The 17,075-nt window shown below is 40.4% G+C and overlaps 1 protein-coding gene across 1 annotated transcript; it reads right to left on the bottom strand.

Moving 5' to 3' along the window:
- Positions 1–1,556: 1,556 nt before the first annotated feature.
- Positions 1,557–14,360, bottom strand: star2 (steroidogenic acute regulatory protein 2). The gene is made up of 7 exons (XM_049564333.1): positions 14,245–14,360; positions 14,011–14,118; positions 13,797–13,933; positions 13,523–13,681; positions 10,332–10,516; positions 6,642–6,735; positions 1,557–2,723 (listed from the first exon to the last, which is right to left on the bottom strand). Exons 1-7 carry the CDS (start codon positions 14,306–14,308, stop codon positions 2,619–2,621), a joined length of 852 nt encoding a protein of 283 aa, XP_049420290.1. The 5' UTR covers positions 14,309–14,360; the 3' UTR covers positions 1,557–2,618.
- Between the last annotated feature and the right edge of the window lie 2,715 nt (positions 14,361–17,075).

Below are 17,075 nucleotides of genomic sequence, written 5' to 3'. Positions count from 1 at the left end.
ATCTGGATGGTTTGCAGTGTAGTAAACTGAAGAGATATTTTTGGCAGTTAACCGATTAACAGTTAACCATTGACATCCCTAATCCTGACAGTAGTGCATGAGACAGATATTCTGTGATAAAACATGTTCCTCCTCCTCCTCCTGGTTCCTCTCATGGCATATGCAACAATCTCCAACTGGTGGGCAGTGCTGAATCTTCGGCTCGACTGTTGTCAACATGGCGGCCTGGTCACAAAAGCCCTGTTTCCAATTCTTTCGGTATGGTACCTTTGGAGACAAAGGTAACCCTTCAGACATGGTACCTAGACCTTAGGTCCGTTTAGTGTTTCCACCGCAAACTCTTTCCCGTTTATCGTCCACACAACGGGTTGCACGCCGACATTTTCCGAGCAAAATAGAAGAGGCTGCAGTGAGAGTCTCTCTCCATGGGATATTTAAAAATAGCATGTCTGTGCATTTAGCCCTTCTTAGTTTAGTTTAGTTCACATAATCTGGTCAAAATTGATATATATGTTTTTTAAATGCTTGAAGATCCACTCATTACTAAAAGTGTAAGTCATCCAAGAGAGACAATAAAAACTAGAGCAATGGTCGAAGTTGTCATAGTGAAATTTAGGCGCGTTGATGAATTCACGTCGTCAACTCATACATTGAGCAACATAACAAGTAAACTTTCCACCTTAAAAGTTGCCGGCGGTCGGACTAAAATGGAACCGGAACAAAAGCGTACCAAACTGAACTGTATCCTATCGTACCATAGTGCTTGGTGGAAACGGGGCTAAACTTTCTCATTTTACAGCTAAACAGTACACTAAAATATGTTTCAGAAACAGAATCTTGGTTCATATTTGATCAGCGCCGCCTAGTTTGATGCTTTGACTGCAGTGATTGACATGACTGACTCCTCAGCTCTGATTTTTTGTCCAGCTGTGGTGGAACCATGCAAATGCCATTGGCAGCACTAGGAGGAGGCAATGGAATGTGATGTTTTACACAGATAATGTGAACCAACAACAGCTTTAACTGGGTTAATTTGAAAATTTAGATGATTATTATAGATTAGAAATATAATTTCTGATTTTAAGAACTGATATAAATTGAAAGTAGAATGGAAAAATATATTTAACTTTCTGTTGTTCCCTGTACTTAGGTCTCTCACAGTCCATTGTCCATTGAGATCCAACCCACAGAACAATAACAGGAACTCGTGGGCTCAGCAGAGGGTGGCAATTACGTAACATGACACGTGCTATCAGCTTCCTTGCTGAGAGTTAGATGAGAAAATCAGTACCAGCCTTATATTTGTGCAATAACTGTGGAGCTACAGACAGGAGGTTGTTAGCGTAGCATGAAGTCTGGAAGCAGGGAGAGACAGCTTTATTCATTATAGAAATGCACGAAATCTATCTAACTGATTATAATAATCTATAATTATTCCCATGGCACACTCCACACTCCATAGTCATCACTCCTGGCAGGGAGCCTCGTCGCTTCTCTGTCTCCGGTGCTCTTATTTTGTTGTTTGTTCCAACGTATCGGTGATTTTCCTCACTGGTAAAACAAAAAAAAAAAAAAAAAAATCATGACTGTCTGCAAACCAACCCCACTGTAGCATGCCTTCTGTCTGCCTTTGTGGAAGTCAGTCACATAACGCTTTAAAAACAAAAAAAAAGATTCAAGAAAAAAACTCATTATCTTTTTGTAACTGATATATTTTTCAGATAATAATGTATATAATGTAAATTTCAAGTTATGGAAAGAAATTAACAGCCAAGAATTGAATGGAAAGTTTGTCGCAATTGTTAAAAAAAAAAAAAAGAAAAGTCCAGGCGATGCTGTAAGTCTACAGACTGTGGTTGGTTATACTGTTACACCATTCCGGCATTGCAGTTCATAACATCATTATGTGTATTGTATAGTTCTTGTATATACGTACGTGAATGAAAGCTTTAAATGTTAATATTTATTGAATTTTTAAGTGGTATGGAGAACAAAGTAAAACACGTTTGAAAGAACTGAGATTCTTGTCAATTCACTTTCCTCTATTTAGCCTCCACTGACTCTTGTTGTGTTTATCTTATTATTCCATTAGGAGGTTGACAAGCACAACTTAACTGAGTACATCTTTTTAAATGAGTGGTCCATTGAAGCAAAACCCCATAATCACTGATGCATTCAGTCTGAATTGAGTCATGTAGATTTAGTGTATATAACCTGACAGGATGCATCTATTCATGTATTGCTATCAATGTGCTATTCAAGATGTCTTTACAGTATGATGGATGAAAATGACTCAGGCAAGAAAAAGGCACATTCAAAGATTTTATTAATGTTCTCCAGTCATATTCAGTGAGCCATGTGTCAACAGACGAGCGCTGACTCTCAATCAGGGAATCTTGAGGTCTGAGTGGCACACTGTGATATTAATTCCTATTATAAGCCAGCGTCCTTCTGGCAGGCCGACACTGGGCTGCTGACAATGGTGTCTGCCAGCGTCTCCTCCGAGCAGCGTTTCTGTTCTCGCTGAAAGGGCAGCCGTCTGCCAAGCGGCCGGGCTGTCACAGTTCCTCCATCTCCCAGTGTTCCCCTGTGAGTGATGACAGAGTGCTGCTTCACACTCAGCTCAGGGTGGTGCCCGCTGTGAGGCGTCTTCGCAGGTGTTTGGTGAAATCCAGCTGTGCTCTGGGCAAAGCCTGATTGACAATGGACTTTGGCAGCCACCCCTGAGAACAACAATAAACTTTGTTAATCCCCTGAGTTGTATTTCGAAGGCTGTCAGTCTTGTGAAACAAACTGGCTAATGTGACTGCTGCTGCACAATTAATATGTACCAGCCATATGCAAATACGTTTATTGAAAAAAGGCATTTAGCAAATAAGTAGTGTGCAATATTTCTATCAGTTACACAATGCCTGGTTTCATATTCCGCATTTTTAAATAACTGCACGAATTAAAGAGGAATAAACACAAAATACAATCATTGAAAGAGGAAAAGGGAGTGCTGCACTGGGTTGAAGCACCATTTAGCAAAGGGTAAAAGTCCATGGTAAAATACATTTGAGGCACTGACTGTAGCTAAAAGTCCTTTATTGATTCACCGATAAACCAATGCGTTTCAACTAGAAAATCTATATCAAGGTATAAAATAAACGCATTGGTTTATCCATCTATCCATTTTCAACCACTCATCTAAAGGGCTAAACAACGTATTCCAGACATCCAGACGTCTGCCCTGGGGCCTCCTACCAATGGGATGTGCCTGAAACACCTCTAATGGGAGGCGCCCAGGAGGCATCCTGATCAAATGCCCGAACCATCTCAACTGACCCCTTTCGACGTGAAGGAGCATTGGCTCTACTCCGAGCTCCCTCTGGATGTTCAAGCTCCTTACCCTGTCTCTAAGGCTGAGCCCAGCCACCCCACATGTGTCCCCCAACCTCATCTGTCGGTCACTACCCAGAGCTCATGACCATAGGTGAGGGCTGGGACGTAGATGGACCAGGAAATCAAAAGCATTGCCTTCTGGCTCAGCTCCCTCTTCACCACGACGATCCGCCAAACTGCCGATCCATCTCACACTCCATTCTACCCTCACTCGTGAACAAGACCTCGAGATACTTGAAGTCCCTTGCTTTGGGCAGTAACTCTCTCCCAACCCTGCTGGTGTATGCGTGAATCAATAAAGGATTTTTAACAACAGTCAGCATGCTTCTGATGCATTTCCCGACAGCCATTCAGAGCTTCATGTCCCTCCTCTAAAACAAAATAAAAACCCCTCTCAGTGATTTGTTTTCTGACATCCCTCCCTCACTTTGCACCACCCCATCACCCCTCACAAGTAACGAACAATCCCTTAATCAGCAGCTGCCGGCCGCAGGAGGGCGGAGCTTAGCTGCACTTAGGTGACACACCGGAAATAATAAATGTTTACCAACAGGCCAGCAGTTAATGAAGAGTAAGCAATGCAATATGATGAATTATTACTCATTATGGGTTTAAATTAGCATCTTTGTACTTGTGCATCTACTTTAATTACGCTTTGATTCAATGCGCCATATGGCGAGCACGCGACGTGACGCAAATCGAACACACCTGCGTAACTGCGTCACTAACAGGTGCACGCGGTGTGTAGCTAACATGCTAATGCTAGTGATGGATACTTGTGACTGTGACTGAAAATGTTGGAGACGTCTGAGCAGCGCAGTGGGCGCACAGAGGAAGAGTGGTCTGGTTATACTGGGACAGAGAGGCCAAGTGGACTGGACCTGGAGCAGACTGAGGTTACTTCGTGGTGCCCAAGACTCACACACAGTTGTTCACACTGGTGAGTAATGACAACACGATAGCTGTGACGGTTGTAATGGATGGGAACGTGGCATTGTACAAGAACTGTCAAAGGTGCTGTTGATAATATTGACCACTAGATGTCGCACTCCTTCCTCCTCCTCTGTTTCATTCACGTTATCACACCGCTGTTGCTCGAAGCAAGTGGTTTCCGGTTTGTTGCACCACCTGCCAGTGGTGTAGATTTTAGGGGGGAAGCAGGGGGCACATTGCCCTCAGTATTTACAGCATGGTGGTGTCCTCCACTAAAAACATGAAGGTAGCAGAGGACATTTATTTTTTAGAAAATAAATGACTTTTACACCATAATTTGATGCAGAATTGGCACAAACTGGTGAATAAGACGTCACCAGGATGTCTGAGTCTGAGGCTTAACATTGTTTTGTCGGAGGTCCCCAAACCCCAATTTCACAAGTGTCACCCCCAAATATTGTAATGAAACCCATGCATATTTCCTGGTGGAGTGCACAGACCGATGCAGCCATGTCTTTGTCACGTTCTGAATCTTTTGTGGTAGAGTGGTGAATTCATTTTTGCAACATGTGGCAATACATGAGCGTAGGGTACTTTGTGAGGTGGTATTTCAGTATTCATGTAACGTTATGTAATGTTATGGTAGTGTTAAGAAGGATAGCTAGCTTTGAGTAACACCGTGTCATGGCTAAAAAAAAGATTCACCCTTACTGGTTTTATGTCTCGTCATATTTGGAAGGTCTATTATGTGTTGTAAGAATTGGTGATGTTTTATTCTGCTTTTGAATTTAAAGGAGATGTTTGATTTATGTGGCTTTATAGTGGTGCATCCGCCCCAGTGTCCAAAGATATGGAGAGCTAATAGAGGCAGTTCATTTTGGCGTTGAAAACAAATTTGCAGTGAAAAAAAAATAAGCATTTTATTTATTATATTTATATTTTATTTAGATTATTTATATATTTTATTTTATTTATTTTTTTTCCCACATTCTGGTGTGTTTTTCAATGACAATCTTTTGATCCCCCCCCCCCCCCCCCCCATGCCACTCCTTTTTTCAGTGTCATTTATTTAATTTAATTTGATTTAATGTATTTAATTTATTTATTTTACTGACACTTTTTTCAATCATTTTTCTCAGTCTCTATTGCTTTTTGACGTGGGAAAAAAAGGACACTAAAAAATATGACATCAGATAGTGTCACTGAAAAACACAGAATGCAAAAAAAAATAAAAACAATTAAAAAAAAAAAAATATATATATATAATACCTGTGTTTTATATTTCAGTGGAATTTTTGTAGTGTCAATGTTTCCTTTTTTATTGTTGGCCATTTTTGTTGAGGCTAACTGTCTGTCTTTTCAGATTAATTCCACTACAGCTACACTGATTAACACCATTACACATTTAAATCATTAAAATTGAATTTAGTTCCTTATTTTGTTTATTATTAGATAGCCTAATTGAAATTTTCTGCAGTAAAGTTTACTCTGTGTACATTTTAACCAATCAAATTTTAAATATTCTAGTAACTGCTCTTTTTATTCCTGTTGGCTACTTAATACTGCTTCTCTGCTACGTTTTAGAGAAAAATATTGTAAATTTTAGTCCACTTCATTTTTACATTTACTTTATTTATTAGGTTACTACTTTCTTTTCAGGTGAATATTTTACCTGAAACATACGGTAAGCTTATAAATTCAGTACGTTGTTCAAATCCAGTGGTTCTTGACGTTTTTGGCTTCTGACCCTGAACATAAAAACTGTGTGTAGTTCGAGCCCTTTGACACCTTTAAAGTAACTTTAAAAAAGGCTTAATATGAATATAAATATTTGTGGCAGAACTTATCTTGTGACCCTGTAGAGCAGCCCAGCTCGCTGTTGATTGATTGCGCTGTTGGCTCTCCCCACCGCCGCCGGCCGTCTCACACGCCAGTACTCAGTTGTCATTGTGTCAAAATTGTGTATCTCCTATCACAGTGATTATTGTTTGCTGTGGTGTGTACTATTTATCCCTGGAGAACACGAGTTACCGTGAACATCTTATAGAGCGGATTCTGACCTGAATTACAAATGCCTGCTCCACACTGAAACGGGCGCATCATTTTTGCATATTGCTTTCTTGAAACAGATGGGTTGTGCGTGGTATTATTTTGTTTTTGAGCTGTTTCTCGATAACAGCACAGCGGAAAATGGCCAATCTAAGAAGCTGAATGCCATCATATAAAGAAATGTTGTGATAAATGGATATAGCACATACTGGAGTCTGCAGATGTTTTTTCTATTATGCTTCACAAAATGGCAACTGCAGTACGTAAGAATTTACCTTTACGTCCATGTTAAGAAGCCATGTGATGCGGCTTTTTCCTGAATCCTCGTCCAGAGGCTGAATGACGATGCAGGTTGGTCCATCCTCAGCTCTATGAGCACGCAAAAAAAGTCATTAGAAACTCATTAGAATTCATCCAGGGTTTATGATGGATGTTGTGCTTGTCCACTATGTATATTTTCATGTTGAAACTTAAAGGGAAGGGACAGTATTTTTCAACCTGGACCCTATTTTTCCATAATTTTGTGTCTTAGTGACTAACAGACAACAATTATTGACATTGGTCCAGTATTGAGTGACACCACAGCTGTCTGTGTAACTATTTAGGCCATGTGCGCAGCCTCTAAGTAACTCCACTAAAAGTGCTTGTTTTTGCCACTGTCAGGTTCAGATTGTTCTTAAGGAATCCTACAGAGATAGACATTGTTGTTTAAGAGTAAGGTCCTTTTTGTTTAACCATAAACAGCCCTAAAATGGCTACTGCCACCAGACTCCATTTAAATAAACAGTAATTATATTATCATAACAGACAAAACACAAAGTGAAAAGAAGCAAATTAAAACTCAAAAACATCTTGGTTTATCATTTTGCTGTTCCAACTATCACTAACTCTGGTTAGGTTAAAATAAACCCTTAATTCACCCAGTTAGATGTGAAAAAATCTGGCTCTATACATGCTACAATCACTGGTGTGGTTCATCTGTTGGGTTTGGTAAAGGCTGTTTCAGAGCTGTTTCTGGTTAAACAAAAAGGCTCTGACTCTGAAACAAAAGATGTATCTTAGTAGTGATCATTTTAATAAGTTGTCAGACACTAATACAGTAGGAATAATAATCTGAGCCTGTCAGTGGCAAAAATAAGGCTGCAGCCCTCTCGCTCAATACTGGACCAGTTTCAAAAAATTGTTGTTCCCATTAGTCACTAAGACACAAAACATGGAAGAAAGGTTCAGGTTGAGCTAAAGTTAGCATTTCGCTCATAAACACAGTCTCACAGAGCTCCTAGCATGGCTGGGAGCTCATAAACACAGTCTCACAGAGCTCCTAGCATGGCTGTGGCCTATCTTACACCTGCTGCAAAGCATCACACAGCTCAACTGTCATTGCTAGTTTCAGACAAATGCAGTTGTCATTTTCACAGCAAGCGCCCAAGTTGTGGAAGTACCAAATGTGTCGATGTGTGCACCCATGGTCAGGGGCATTGTTGGTGAAATGCTATTTTGAGGCAGCAAACAGTGATTTCGCCATTAACCAACAAAAACCTGAGGTGTGTCTCAAATCACATACTTCCGTTAGTACACTTCTACGTAGTATACTATGTGCACTATGTACTCATTGGCGTAGTGTGCAAATTTCGACAGGGTAGTGTTGTCTCAAACCAAACACGGCCGTTGTGCACTCACCAGAAATGACTTCCGCAAATTAGCTGGTTAGCAAACTAGCATTAGTATTCGCGTTATCGTTAACCCAATAGACATACTGCTGGCTTCAGGGGTTGCGTTAACCGGATTTTCTCGGTCATTGACCAGTTTTTTACAACAGTGACCGGAAAATCTGAAGGCTGTCGGTCATTTTGACTGGTTGCAATTACTACCCCTGCCCACTTGGCGGCAGAGTGCACAGTCAGTGGATTAAGTGGCTGCCATTTTCACACTGCAGAGAAAAAGTCATTCATCTCTTTCATGTAGCATTATTGACATAACGCCCTGGACAAACCAGATGCGGAACCGAAGCGCAGCGTCCAGCAGCGGACGCAGTTTTCAATCGGCGCCCATGTTAACCTATCTGACTGTCCACACAGGCTGCTGAGCAGAGCGGAGCGCCCGCGGGGCAGCGCTTCAGTTCGGCGTCTGGTCTATTTTCATGCGAGCCGCGAGTGCTTCTGTCAAGCTGGATCGAGCGGATCTTACCAAACAGGAAGTCGGACACAGAAAAGACGAGAGAATCCGGCCAATTTTGAAAATAAAATAACAGCACGCACTGAGGAATGTGAGGAGAAAATACCGTGTTTATAATTTAAAATAACACAACAGTGCATAAACGAACACATTTTTCAATACCCTATTCACTTCATTACAATTTTAATTTTGTGTCACCGAGCCTGCAGTCATAACTACATAACGCCCTGGACACACTGGATGTGTTAGTGACGCGTTAGTGCTGTCCGGTGTGTCCAGGGCGAAGCCTAATGGCACGGGTGTGTGGATGTCTGTTCATCTTTTCGTTTATGTCCTTATTAATGCACACTTTATAACTTGCTTGTTGGATTTATTAAAAATGAACAAATGAAAACTAAATGTCTTTGAATATCTTTATTATCATTTAAAAACGAAAATTTAAATGGCCGTTAAAAATAGATTATGACCGGATTTTTATGACCCTGTCGGTCAGAATGACCGGCGAGGAAAAAGTCTAGCGCAACGTCTGGCTGGCTTATGCCCAACAACAGTATAGTGGTGCTTAGTGCAAAAAACACATGTATTTGTACAATGCAACGCCGTTCACGGTCGCACAGTCCTTGGCCGCCATTTCCAGTTTGAAAAGTAGTTCCTCCCCTTCCGCTACGTAGCCAAGATGGCGACCGTTGAGGGCGAGAAGTGTCCATAATTCCACACTCAACTTTTTGACCGTTTTGAATGCACCATCAGGGTACTCATAGTGCACTGCATTTTTCCATACTTCTTAGTGTGAATGCACTTATACACTCAAAATATTAAGTGCAAGTACAGAAGTACGCGATTTGAGACACAGCACTGGTCTGAAGTCAATGGCAGAGTATCTTCCTGCTATTTAAAGGGTGCATTTTTCAAATAGTAAGATGCACCTGCATAGGCGCGTTGACAATACACATACACTCTGCTTGTTACACACGGAGACTAGCACATGGTTTGCAGTTGGCTTAAATAATAAATCATTAATGAGGAAAAAGATGAATGAAATTCTCTAAAATCTGAACATAGCAGAGAGCAGAGCAGAGCTGTGGTGCTGCTGTCTGACTCCCTGTTAAGAGAGACTCTGTGTGCATTTACACAGGAGCAGCAATGCAACTTACTCAGTTATTTTAAGAAGCTCAGGGTTTAGTTCTGTTGCCGCTGCCAAGTTCATGGCTACAGCTTTTAGGTTCGTTGCTTAATTGTCCCGTGATATTTGCTGTAGTGACATTACTACTCTCACTGCATTACCCTCAGCAGGAAACAACGTATCTGGCTTTTAAAGGGATTGGAAGATAACACTTGCGCCATGCGCTTTAGGCCATGCGCTACAAATCCTTTTAATAGAGCCAAAAGTCTTGTTTTGGGAAAAAATAAACATTTACTCTGCTCAGTATCATTAAAATATTATGGCATAAAAACATGCTTTTATTCTTAACTTTTTTGTTCTGTTCCTCTGTCCTCACATTCTTCAGAATCTTTTGACATCCCACTGATAAAACTTTTTTTTTTTTTAGATGGAAAAGATATCACTGCAGACAGTTACGTACACTGATATACGTCATCGCTGAGCATATTATCACAGAACAAATAGAAATTCATTACTATGGAGCTGAAGATGTTTTTCCGCTTTGTACATCTTATTGTGGGAAACTAAAATTACCCCACTCAGATACTCATACGATGCTCTGAAGTCTAAGAATATATTCGAACACCTGATGATTAATGAGTTGGGCCTGGTCTGCGTGTGATCTTACCTTACGTAGCCTGCTTGAGGTGGGAAGGACTCCAGCTGAATCGCTGCTCCTCCAAGATAAACGCTCGACTTTTGTCTGCAACTGTGTCTGACACTCAGGAAGTCCCTCTGGCCAATCATGTTTCCCGCTGTCTGGGTTGAAACTTCATGAGTGATGATCGTTTCGGGTCCAACATGCTTCAGAATCTAGGAGAGACACGAATATCAAATTTAGTTTGCAAAACACTACATGGACTGCAGGACTGAAGTGCAAATATATAACATGACATCAATAAATTATGGCTATAAGAACAAACTACACAAACGGCTAGAGCTTAACTGAATATATGGTTCGGAACGTCTCCAAAAAATACAAATCTCCATTAAACCCAGGTTGCTTAAACTGTATTTGTATGGTATTTTTTAGGTCCTTTATTTTTGGCAAGAATATTGCCTGAAGTTTCTTCTTTAGGGACATCAACTACGTCATTGGTTCAATGCAACAATGATCACAACAAACTAATAAGGGTTGTTCTTAATCCAATGCAGTCACTAGACAAAAAAAAGTTGGCATGGTACTTTCTGCAAATCATGGATACGTTACATTTGTACGTTATTATGTAGTGGATATTTTGAAACAACGGTTCTGTGGTTATGTGTGGTTTAGTAAAGGAACAAATAACACTTGGATATGTTTAGGTAAAGATCATGTTTTTGCTTATAATACCTGCTTTCGGGGGCACGATCCCAGCTGAAAAAGCAGCAATGTCTTTTCGTGTCTAAATCACAATCAGTTTTGTTGTTTGATGGTCTCAAACAGTGGTCTGCAGCTTGGCAGGCATGTTGCCTAGGTGACACGTCATCCACAATCCCCTCCACCTCCTTATGACAAAGTTAGCTCATATGCTACTGTACGTCACTTCAGAAACCTTGATATGGTATGAATGAAACAGGCAAATGTAATGTATTTGGTAAGTATACCTAGACCATTCACATACTCTCACACACTGATGGAACAGCCATCGAAGGCAATTTGGGGTTCAGTATCTTTTCCAAGGATACAGGAGCCGAGAATCAAACCGCAGATCTTCCGATAAGTGGACAACCCACTCTATGTTCGAGCCACAGCCTCCTATTTGTGGTCTGCAGAAACGTACAACATTTCTGGCGACTGGGCTGTTTAATCTCAATATAAGAACATGCAATAGTTGAAACAATTTGAAAGAGTTGAACTGTACCCTTAGAAGATTCAACTCAACAGTTAAAAAACGTATTGTGATCTAAGATTTTACAAGGTATGTGCCAAATTATTCTATTTTGTATTTTAAGAATATTCAGGCACATTTCTCTACGCAGGGGAGCAGTTGAATAAAATATTGGGATAAATATTGGGAGAGATTTTTCGAAGTGGGGTCCATAGTTGGCGTATTACCTTTAGTACATGGCACAAAAAAAAATGATTAGGACAGAGTTTGCATTAGAACTTGTACAGAGTGTGACTAAACAGGCGCAAGGAAAGAGATGGGTAGGAATACGGAAATTAGACGCTTGAGAAGACGTAGTGCCTTGGTGAAGATTCTCAGTCATCCAGGTCATGTTAATGTTCAGTGCTATATTGTAGGCAACTGGTCATGCTTGAGTTTATTGAAGACATGTCACCTCTAATCCAAGAGGTTTCTTCAGTTCTAATGGACTGATGCATATTCACAGGCTTTCAACAGTGTGTCACACCTACGCACGCTTTAAAGGCGGAAGAAGCCTCTTGGATGAGAGGTACTCAAGCAAGTCCAGTTGCCTACGATGTAGCACTTAAGATCCCTAATACAATATCCAGACTATCCCTCTGAACCTGCCCTTTCTCTTAATAGTTTTAAAAAGCAGTTGGAAAAATAGATACTGAGGAAGTTAGTGTTTCTGAGTTTGAATGTTGTTTTTGTAATTGTTTTGTATGGCTATAGTATTGATTCTTCTTATGCACCAAATAAAAGCAAACATTTATGCTTTTTTCATTTTTAATTTGATGTGTTACTTAAAGAGATAGTGCACCCAAAAATGAAAATTCAGCCATTATCTACTCACCCATATGCCGATGGAGGCTCAGGTGAAGTTTTAGAGTCCTCACAACACTTGCGGTCATCCAAGGGGAAAGGAGGTAGCAACACAACTCCACCTAATGGAGGCTTACGGCGCCCCAGATTCAAGCGTCCAAAAACACATAATTGAAACCACAAAATGCAGTGTACTGAGACAGAGTTCAAATGACGTTTTTCCAAACAACTTTTTATGTCGGGGCTTCAGGACACTTGGATCACTATGGACGAGCAGTATGGAGATATTTTGTGGTTTCAATTATGTGTTTTTGGACGTTTGAATCTGGGGCGCCGTAAGCCTCCATTAGGTGGAGTTGTGCTGCTACCCCCTCTCCCCTTGGATCTCCACAAGTGATGTGAGGACTCTAAAACTTCACCTGAGCCTCCATCGGCATATGGGTGAGTAGATAATGGCTGAATTTTCATTTTTGGGTGCACTATCCCTTTAAACAAATGTCATACTAGTAGCATATACATGTTCCCTTTTCATCAGGGTGTCTACAGGTCCTTAAAAGGTCTTAAAATTTCTTAAAATTTATAACAATAAGGCCTTAAAAGTCATTACATCGTCTTAAATTTGAAGTTGTGAGGTCTGAACTATACTACAAACATTGTGTCTAATTTCATTTATATATCATTTAATTTCTTTTTGCAAAAGTGAGTGAAGCCTTTCTATGTAAAGTCTTTAAGAAAATGTAATACTGTCATTTTACTTCATACTTTCACTGCCCTATTGGCAAAATGGAGATTGACTTAACTCACTCTAGTGATGATATTCATACATAACATTTACCTCTGCACAAGACCACATATACTACTGACCTGCAATGCTTAAATAAGTTAAACATGATTCGTCCTAAATTAAAAGACGTCTTGAAAGGGTCTTTAAAAGCATTAAATTTAACTGATACCTGTAGACACGTTGTTCCTACCTGCCTCCTAGCCTGCACGTCAGTGCCGCAATGGAAACTAGTCACGTGACATTATTGCAGTATCCTGATGAATTTTAGTACTGTATGCACATTATGTACTGTGTTTTTAATCAGTCAAATAAAATCAGTAATAACCAGTCAATCATTAGTTTCGCAGTTAATAAAATATATTCAGATATTCAGCTGCTCACTTTAATATGATGTATGCTCGGATTCCACTGGTGCATCTCCTCCACTCTGACAAACAGGAGGTCGTAGAGCTCATCCACGCTGGCCTCCAGCACTGCCTCCAGCCTGAAGACCTTCCTAGCTCCTGGCATCACTTTGCTGCAAATCACATCCCCGTTGCTCTTTAATGGAGAGGAGAAGACAGTGATCACTTAGGCTGGTGGAAATTGGAGGCAAATCAACTTGGGCACTTCAGTCACTCAAGTCAGCACAGCACTTAAATCAATCAAGCGTTACCTCTGCGATCTCGACCTTCCATCCTTGTTCGTCCTCCAGCATACAGAGAGCCTTCCTCATTGCTTCTTGGCCTTGTTGTACAAAGAACAGCTGATCTTCTTGCAGTGGTGCAGGCTTTATGTCTTCGGATTTGGGCTCTGCAAAAGATTCTCATCAATAATCTGTCACCAGCTGCACTCTGAAACCAGATCAGAATTATGTTTTTAGTTTTTACCGTAATGCCTTGATGGAGCATGTGTCCTCGTGGGATGTTGGACCTGTCCCCATCTCTGCAGGTGTGTTAGCTCCTGGCCTATCACTGCCACAGCTGTGCGTTGAAGTCCTGCATGATAGAGCAGTTAGGAGACACAAAAAGAAACAAAAGCTCAGCAGCCTTATCCAGAATGCAGCATTTGCATTAAAAGGAATAAAACGAAACATCTTTTCTCGGGTTACTGAGCGTATTTACCCGCCAGACTTCTCAGGTGTGGGTAGGAGATTCCACAGCAGAGCTTTACAACAGCAGGCAGCATGTTGTCCGTTTTTGGCAGTGACAGCAAAGTAACAGGGTGAGTCTCTGGTCTTTATATGGCCTGTGAAGGACGCCTCAAGAGATAAGGGGCCAGAGAGGAAGATAGGACCTGTTCTGAATTCTTTTCCGAAGGCCACAAGAGTTTCAACTGAACGACAGGATCAGACACAAGGCAGAGAGGAAAATCTAACAGTAAGCGCTATGATTATCTGCTGCATGTAGGGAAGTGAAAACTCCATGGGAGATTCAAATTTCCAAAATAAAGAGACTCTCACGCTCCTAAAATTAAAGCAGTCCTCCTTTAGATTTACATATAATCACAAAAACTGTAGGAAGTGTAACCAGGGTGAGTGAAATTGTTATATCTGTAATTTTTCTGCAGTTATCTAGTGTCTGACATATGAAGTAGAATGATGATTAACTACTTCACAACAGACTGCTATATTTATTCATATACTGTAATTTGGAATGATTTACTTTTACCTTTTGATTTGACTAGTTCCTGTAAATGTGCACAGTCATAAATGGACTTTATCTATGTGTAAGGCCCCTTTTTATTTTAGCAGACAATGTGCTTTACAATTTACCTCTCATTTATCTATTAATAACCATCGGGAGAAAATTGGGGGTCAGGGTCTTGCTGAAGGAAGACAGCAGGAGACAGGGATTGTGCCGCCAGCCTTGTGAATATTGGATGACCCTCTCAACCTCTTCAGCCCCAGCCAACAATGAATTGAATTCATATATTCTTGCTTATTATCTCCGTCAGTTGTAAGCCTAGAGGGGATCATGTGTATGGCCCTGTGCCTCATAGACTGTGTCGTGTGAGTGTTCGTATCTGCCTGTCCACAGCTGATCTTACGAACTACTAGACCAATCAGCCTAATGTTTTGTGTGCCTATTTATGACTGTATGCTCAAGGATCTCTGTGTGACTAGCAATTGTTACAAAACACCTGCCTGATTGTGTGAGTGAGTGTCTTATACACTCATCACTGACTCCTCACTCCTTTTAACCAGCTGATAGTGGCTGTAAGTTTTCCGGAAAGTGGCTCAGGCAAAAACAATGAGCTTTACCCTCCATTGCAGTTCACATTTTGGGCGTTAGTGTGGCTTTAAAATCGACATGCATAGAAAAGTTTGGTCTCGTTTTGAAGTGGAGCATCTGCAGATTAATTCCATACCCAGTTTGTTATGATCTACAAAAATCAGACACAATTTAAAGATAAATAAATCCCCATTTTTGTTATCTTCGCTGCCATAGTGACTGTAAGGGAGCTAATTTTTCATTCTGGCTGCCATCTTTTTCGTCCATTACATGGTGTCATACCTCACCAGGTTGAAATACACTGGAGCCATTGACTTATATGAAACTAGCAACCCTCTTGCTGTGTGGTGACAATGCCAACCACTGCATTACTGTGCCGCCCTTATATGAAGTCTTCATTTTCTATGGAGGGTCGAGAATCCGGTCGCACGTTGCGTGATGCATACAGCACAGCAAGTTGACTGACGTATCTGAATTTGGATAATCAAGACTCAACCTAAACTTTTAGCAAATGTGGCCCGTCAAATGCAATGTGAAACTCAGATTAAACTGTCTAAACTGGCAACGCTGTTCAAATATGACTCAGAACTCTGTTACTGCATCGCCCATTTCTTGCCTAAAATGTTCTCAGTCATTTTTTCTTGATATTTGTGCTTCTGTCATAAGTTAATAGTTAAATGGGGTTTTTTTTTTGCTGTTTTAATTGTGTTATTTATTTCCTAGTATGTGTGCAGTTGTGCAGTTTACAGACAAAATTAATACTGTTAAATTCCAGTTATGAATGACATGAATCCAAGATTTGTGGCACTCTTTTCGTTTAATTGTACACTTATCATAATTATATCTAATTAACACTTTCTTTTTTGTGAATTACTGTACTAAATTTTGGAGTCCCCTCAAGTTAAGTGGTACTTTGTAACTAAGGATCCCATGATTACTTTAATAATGTATTTAGTTTTCAGCCAAATATGTTTATATGTCAGATATTATGAAAAATTGTCAAAGTTTGTGGGATGAATGGTGAAAATGTGGCCAAAATCTTAATAACTTGTGTTGGCAGAAGCGTGTGTAGTCGATAAATGAATCCAAGTTGAAAGTATGTTACCTTTGAATCATTTTTATCAATAAATATGGCTGGGAGATCCTGCTGCATGATGAAAATAGACTCACTGACATGCCTTTGAATGGTTTTAGTCCAAAACACCTAAGATTCAATGACATTTAATGAGTGCAGTGTAGACATGCGTTAACATGTATGCATGGCTAGACAGTCTACCACAACAAAAAACAGAGAAGCTTGGAGTTCAACACCAAGATGTTGTGTGACCTCATTCTCCGCTCAGGATGCCACGACTCCACTGTATCTTTATATAGCAAGTTGTTTGATGTTATATTAATGCTCTGAATGTGACACACAGTAGGCAGTTTAATTTTGGCTTCATTGGGCAAAAATCCCATAACCTTTTGAACATATTATAATTCAGCTGGACTGAGAACAATAGACGTCTGCACCTCCTCTTGGCTCAGTTTTCAATCTAGCCATGATGGGAGACTTTGGCCAATAAAGGTCATTTCAGAGAGTCATTTCATTGCTATTGGCTGTTCGAAAAATGCATATACATGCGCACGTCCCTAAGATGAAAGCCTGATTCAGCTGTGGAGAATCAACTAGAAGAGTTGCTATTCCAGCATTGGCAACAGTTGCCTACACTTTTCAAAGA

This window comes from Epinephelus fuscoguttatus, linkage group LG20 (genome assembly GCF_011397635.1).
Source record: "Epinephelus fuscoguttatus linkage group LG20, E.fuscoguttatus.final_Chr_v1".
Lineage (NCBI taxonomy): Eukaryota > Metazoa > Chordata > Actinopteri > Perciformes > Serranidae > Epinephelus > Epinephelus fuscoguttatus.
Note: the sequence above shows the minus strand (reverse complement) of the source record. Positions and strands in the feature narration are given on the sequence as shown.

Coding starts and splice junctions, on each gene's coding strand:
- star2 (XM_049564333.1), bottom strand. CDS start 14,308: ATGCTGCCTGCTGTTGTAAAGCTCTGCTGTGGAATCTCCTACCCACAC. Junction 13,682..13,796: donor GGAAGGTCGAGATCGCAGAG/GTAACGCTTGAT, acceptor TCTCCATTAAAG/AGCAACGGGGATGTGATTTG. Junction 10,517..13,522: donor CGAGCATACATCATATTAAA/GTGAGCAGCTGA, acceptor TGTCTCTCCTAG/ATTCTGAAGCATGTTGGACC.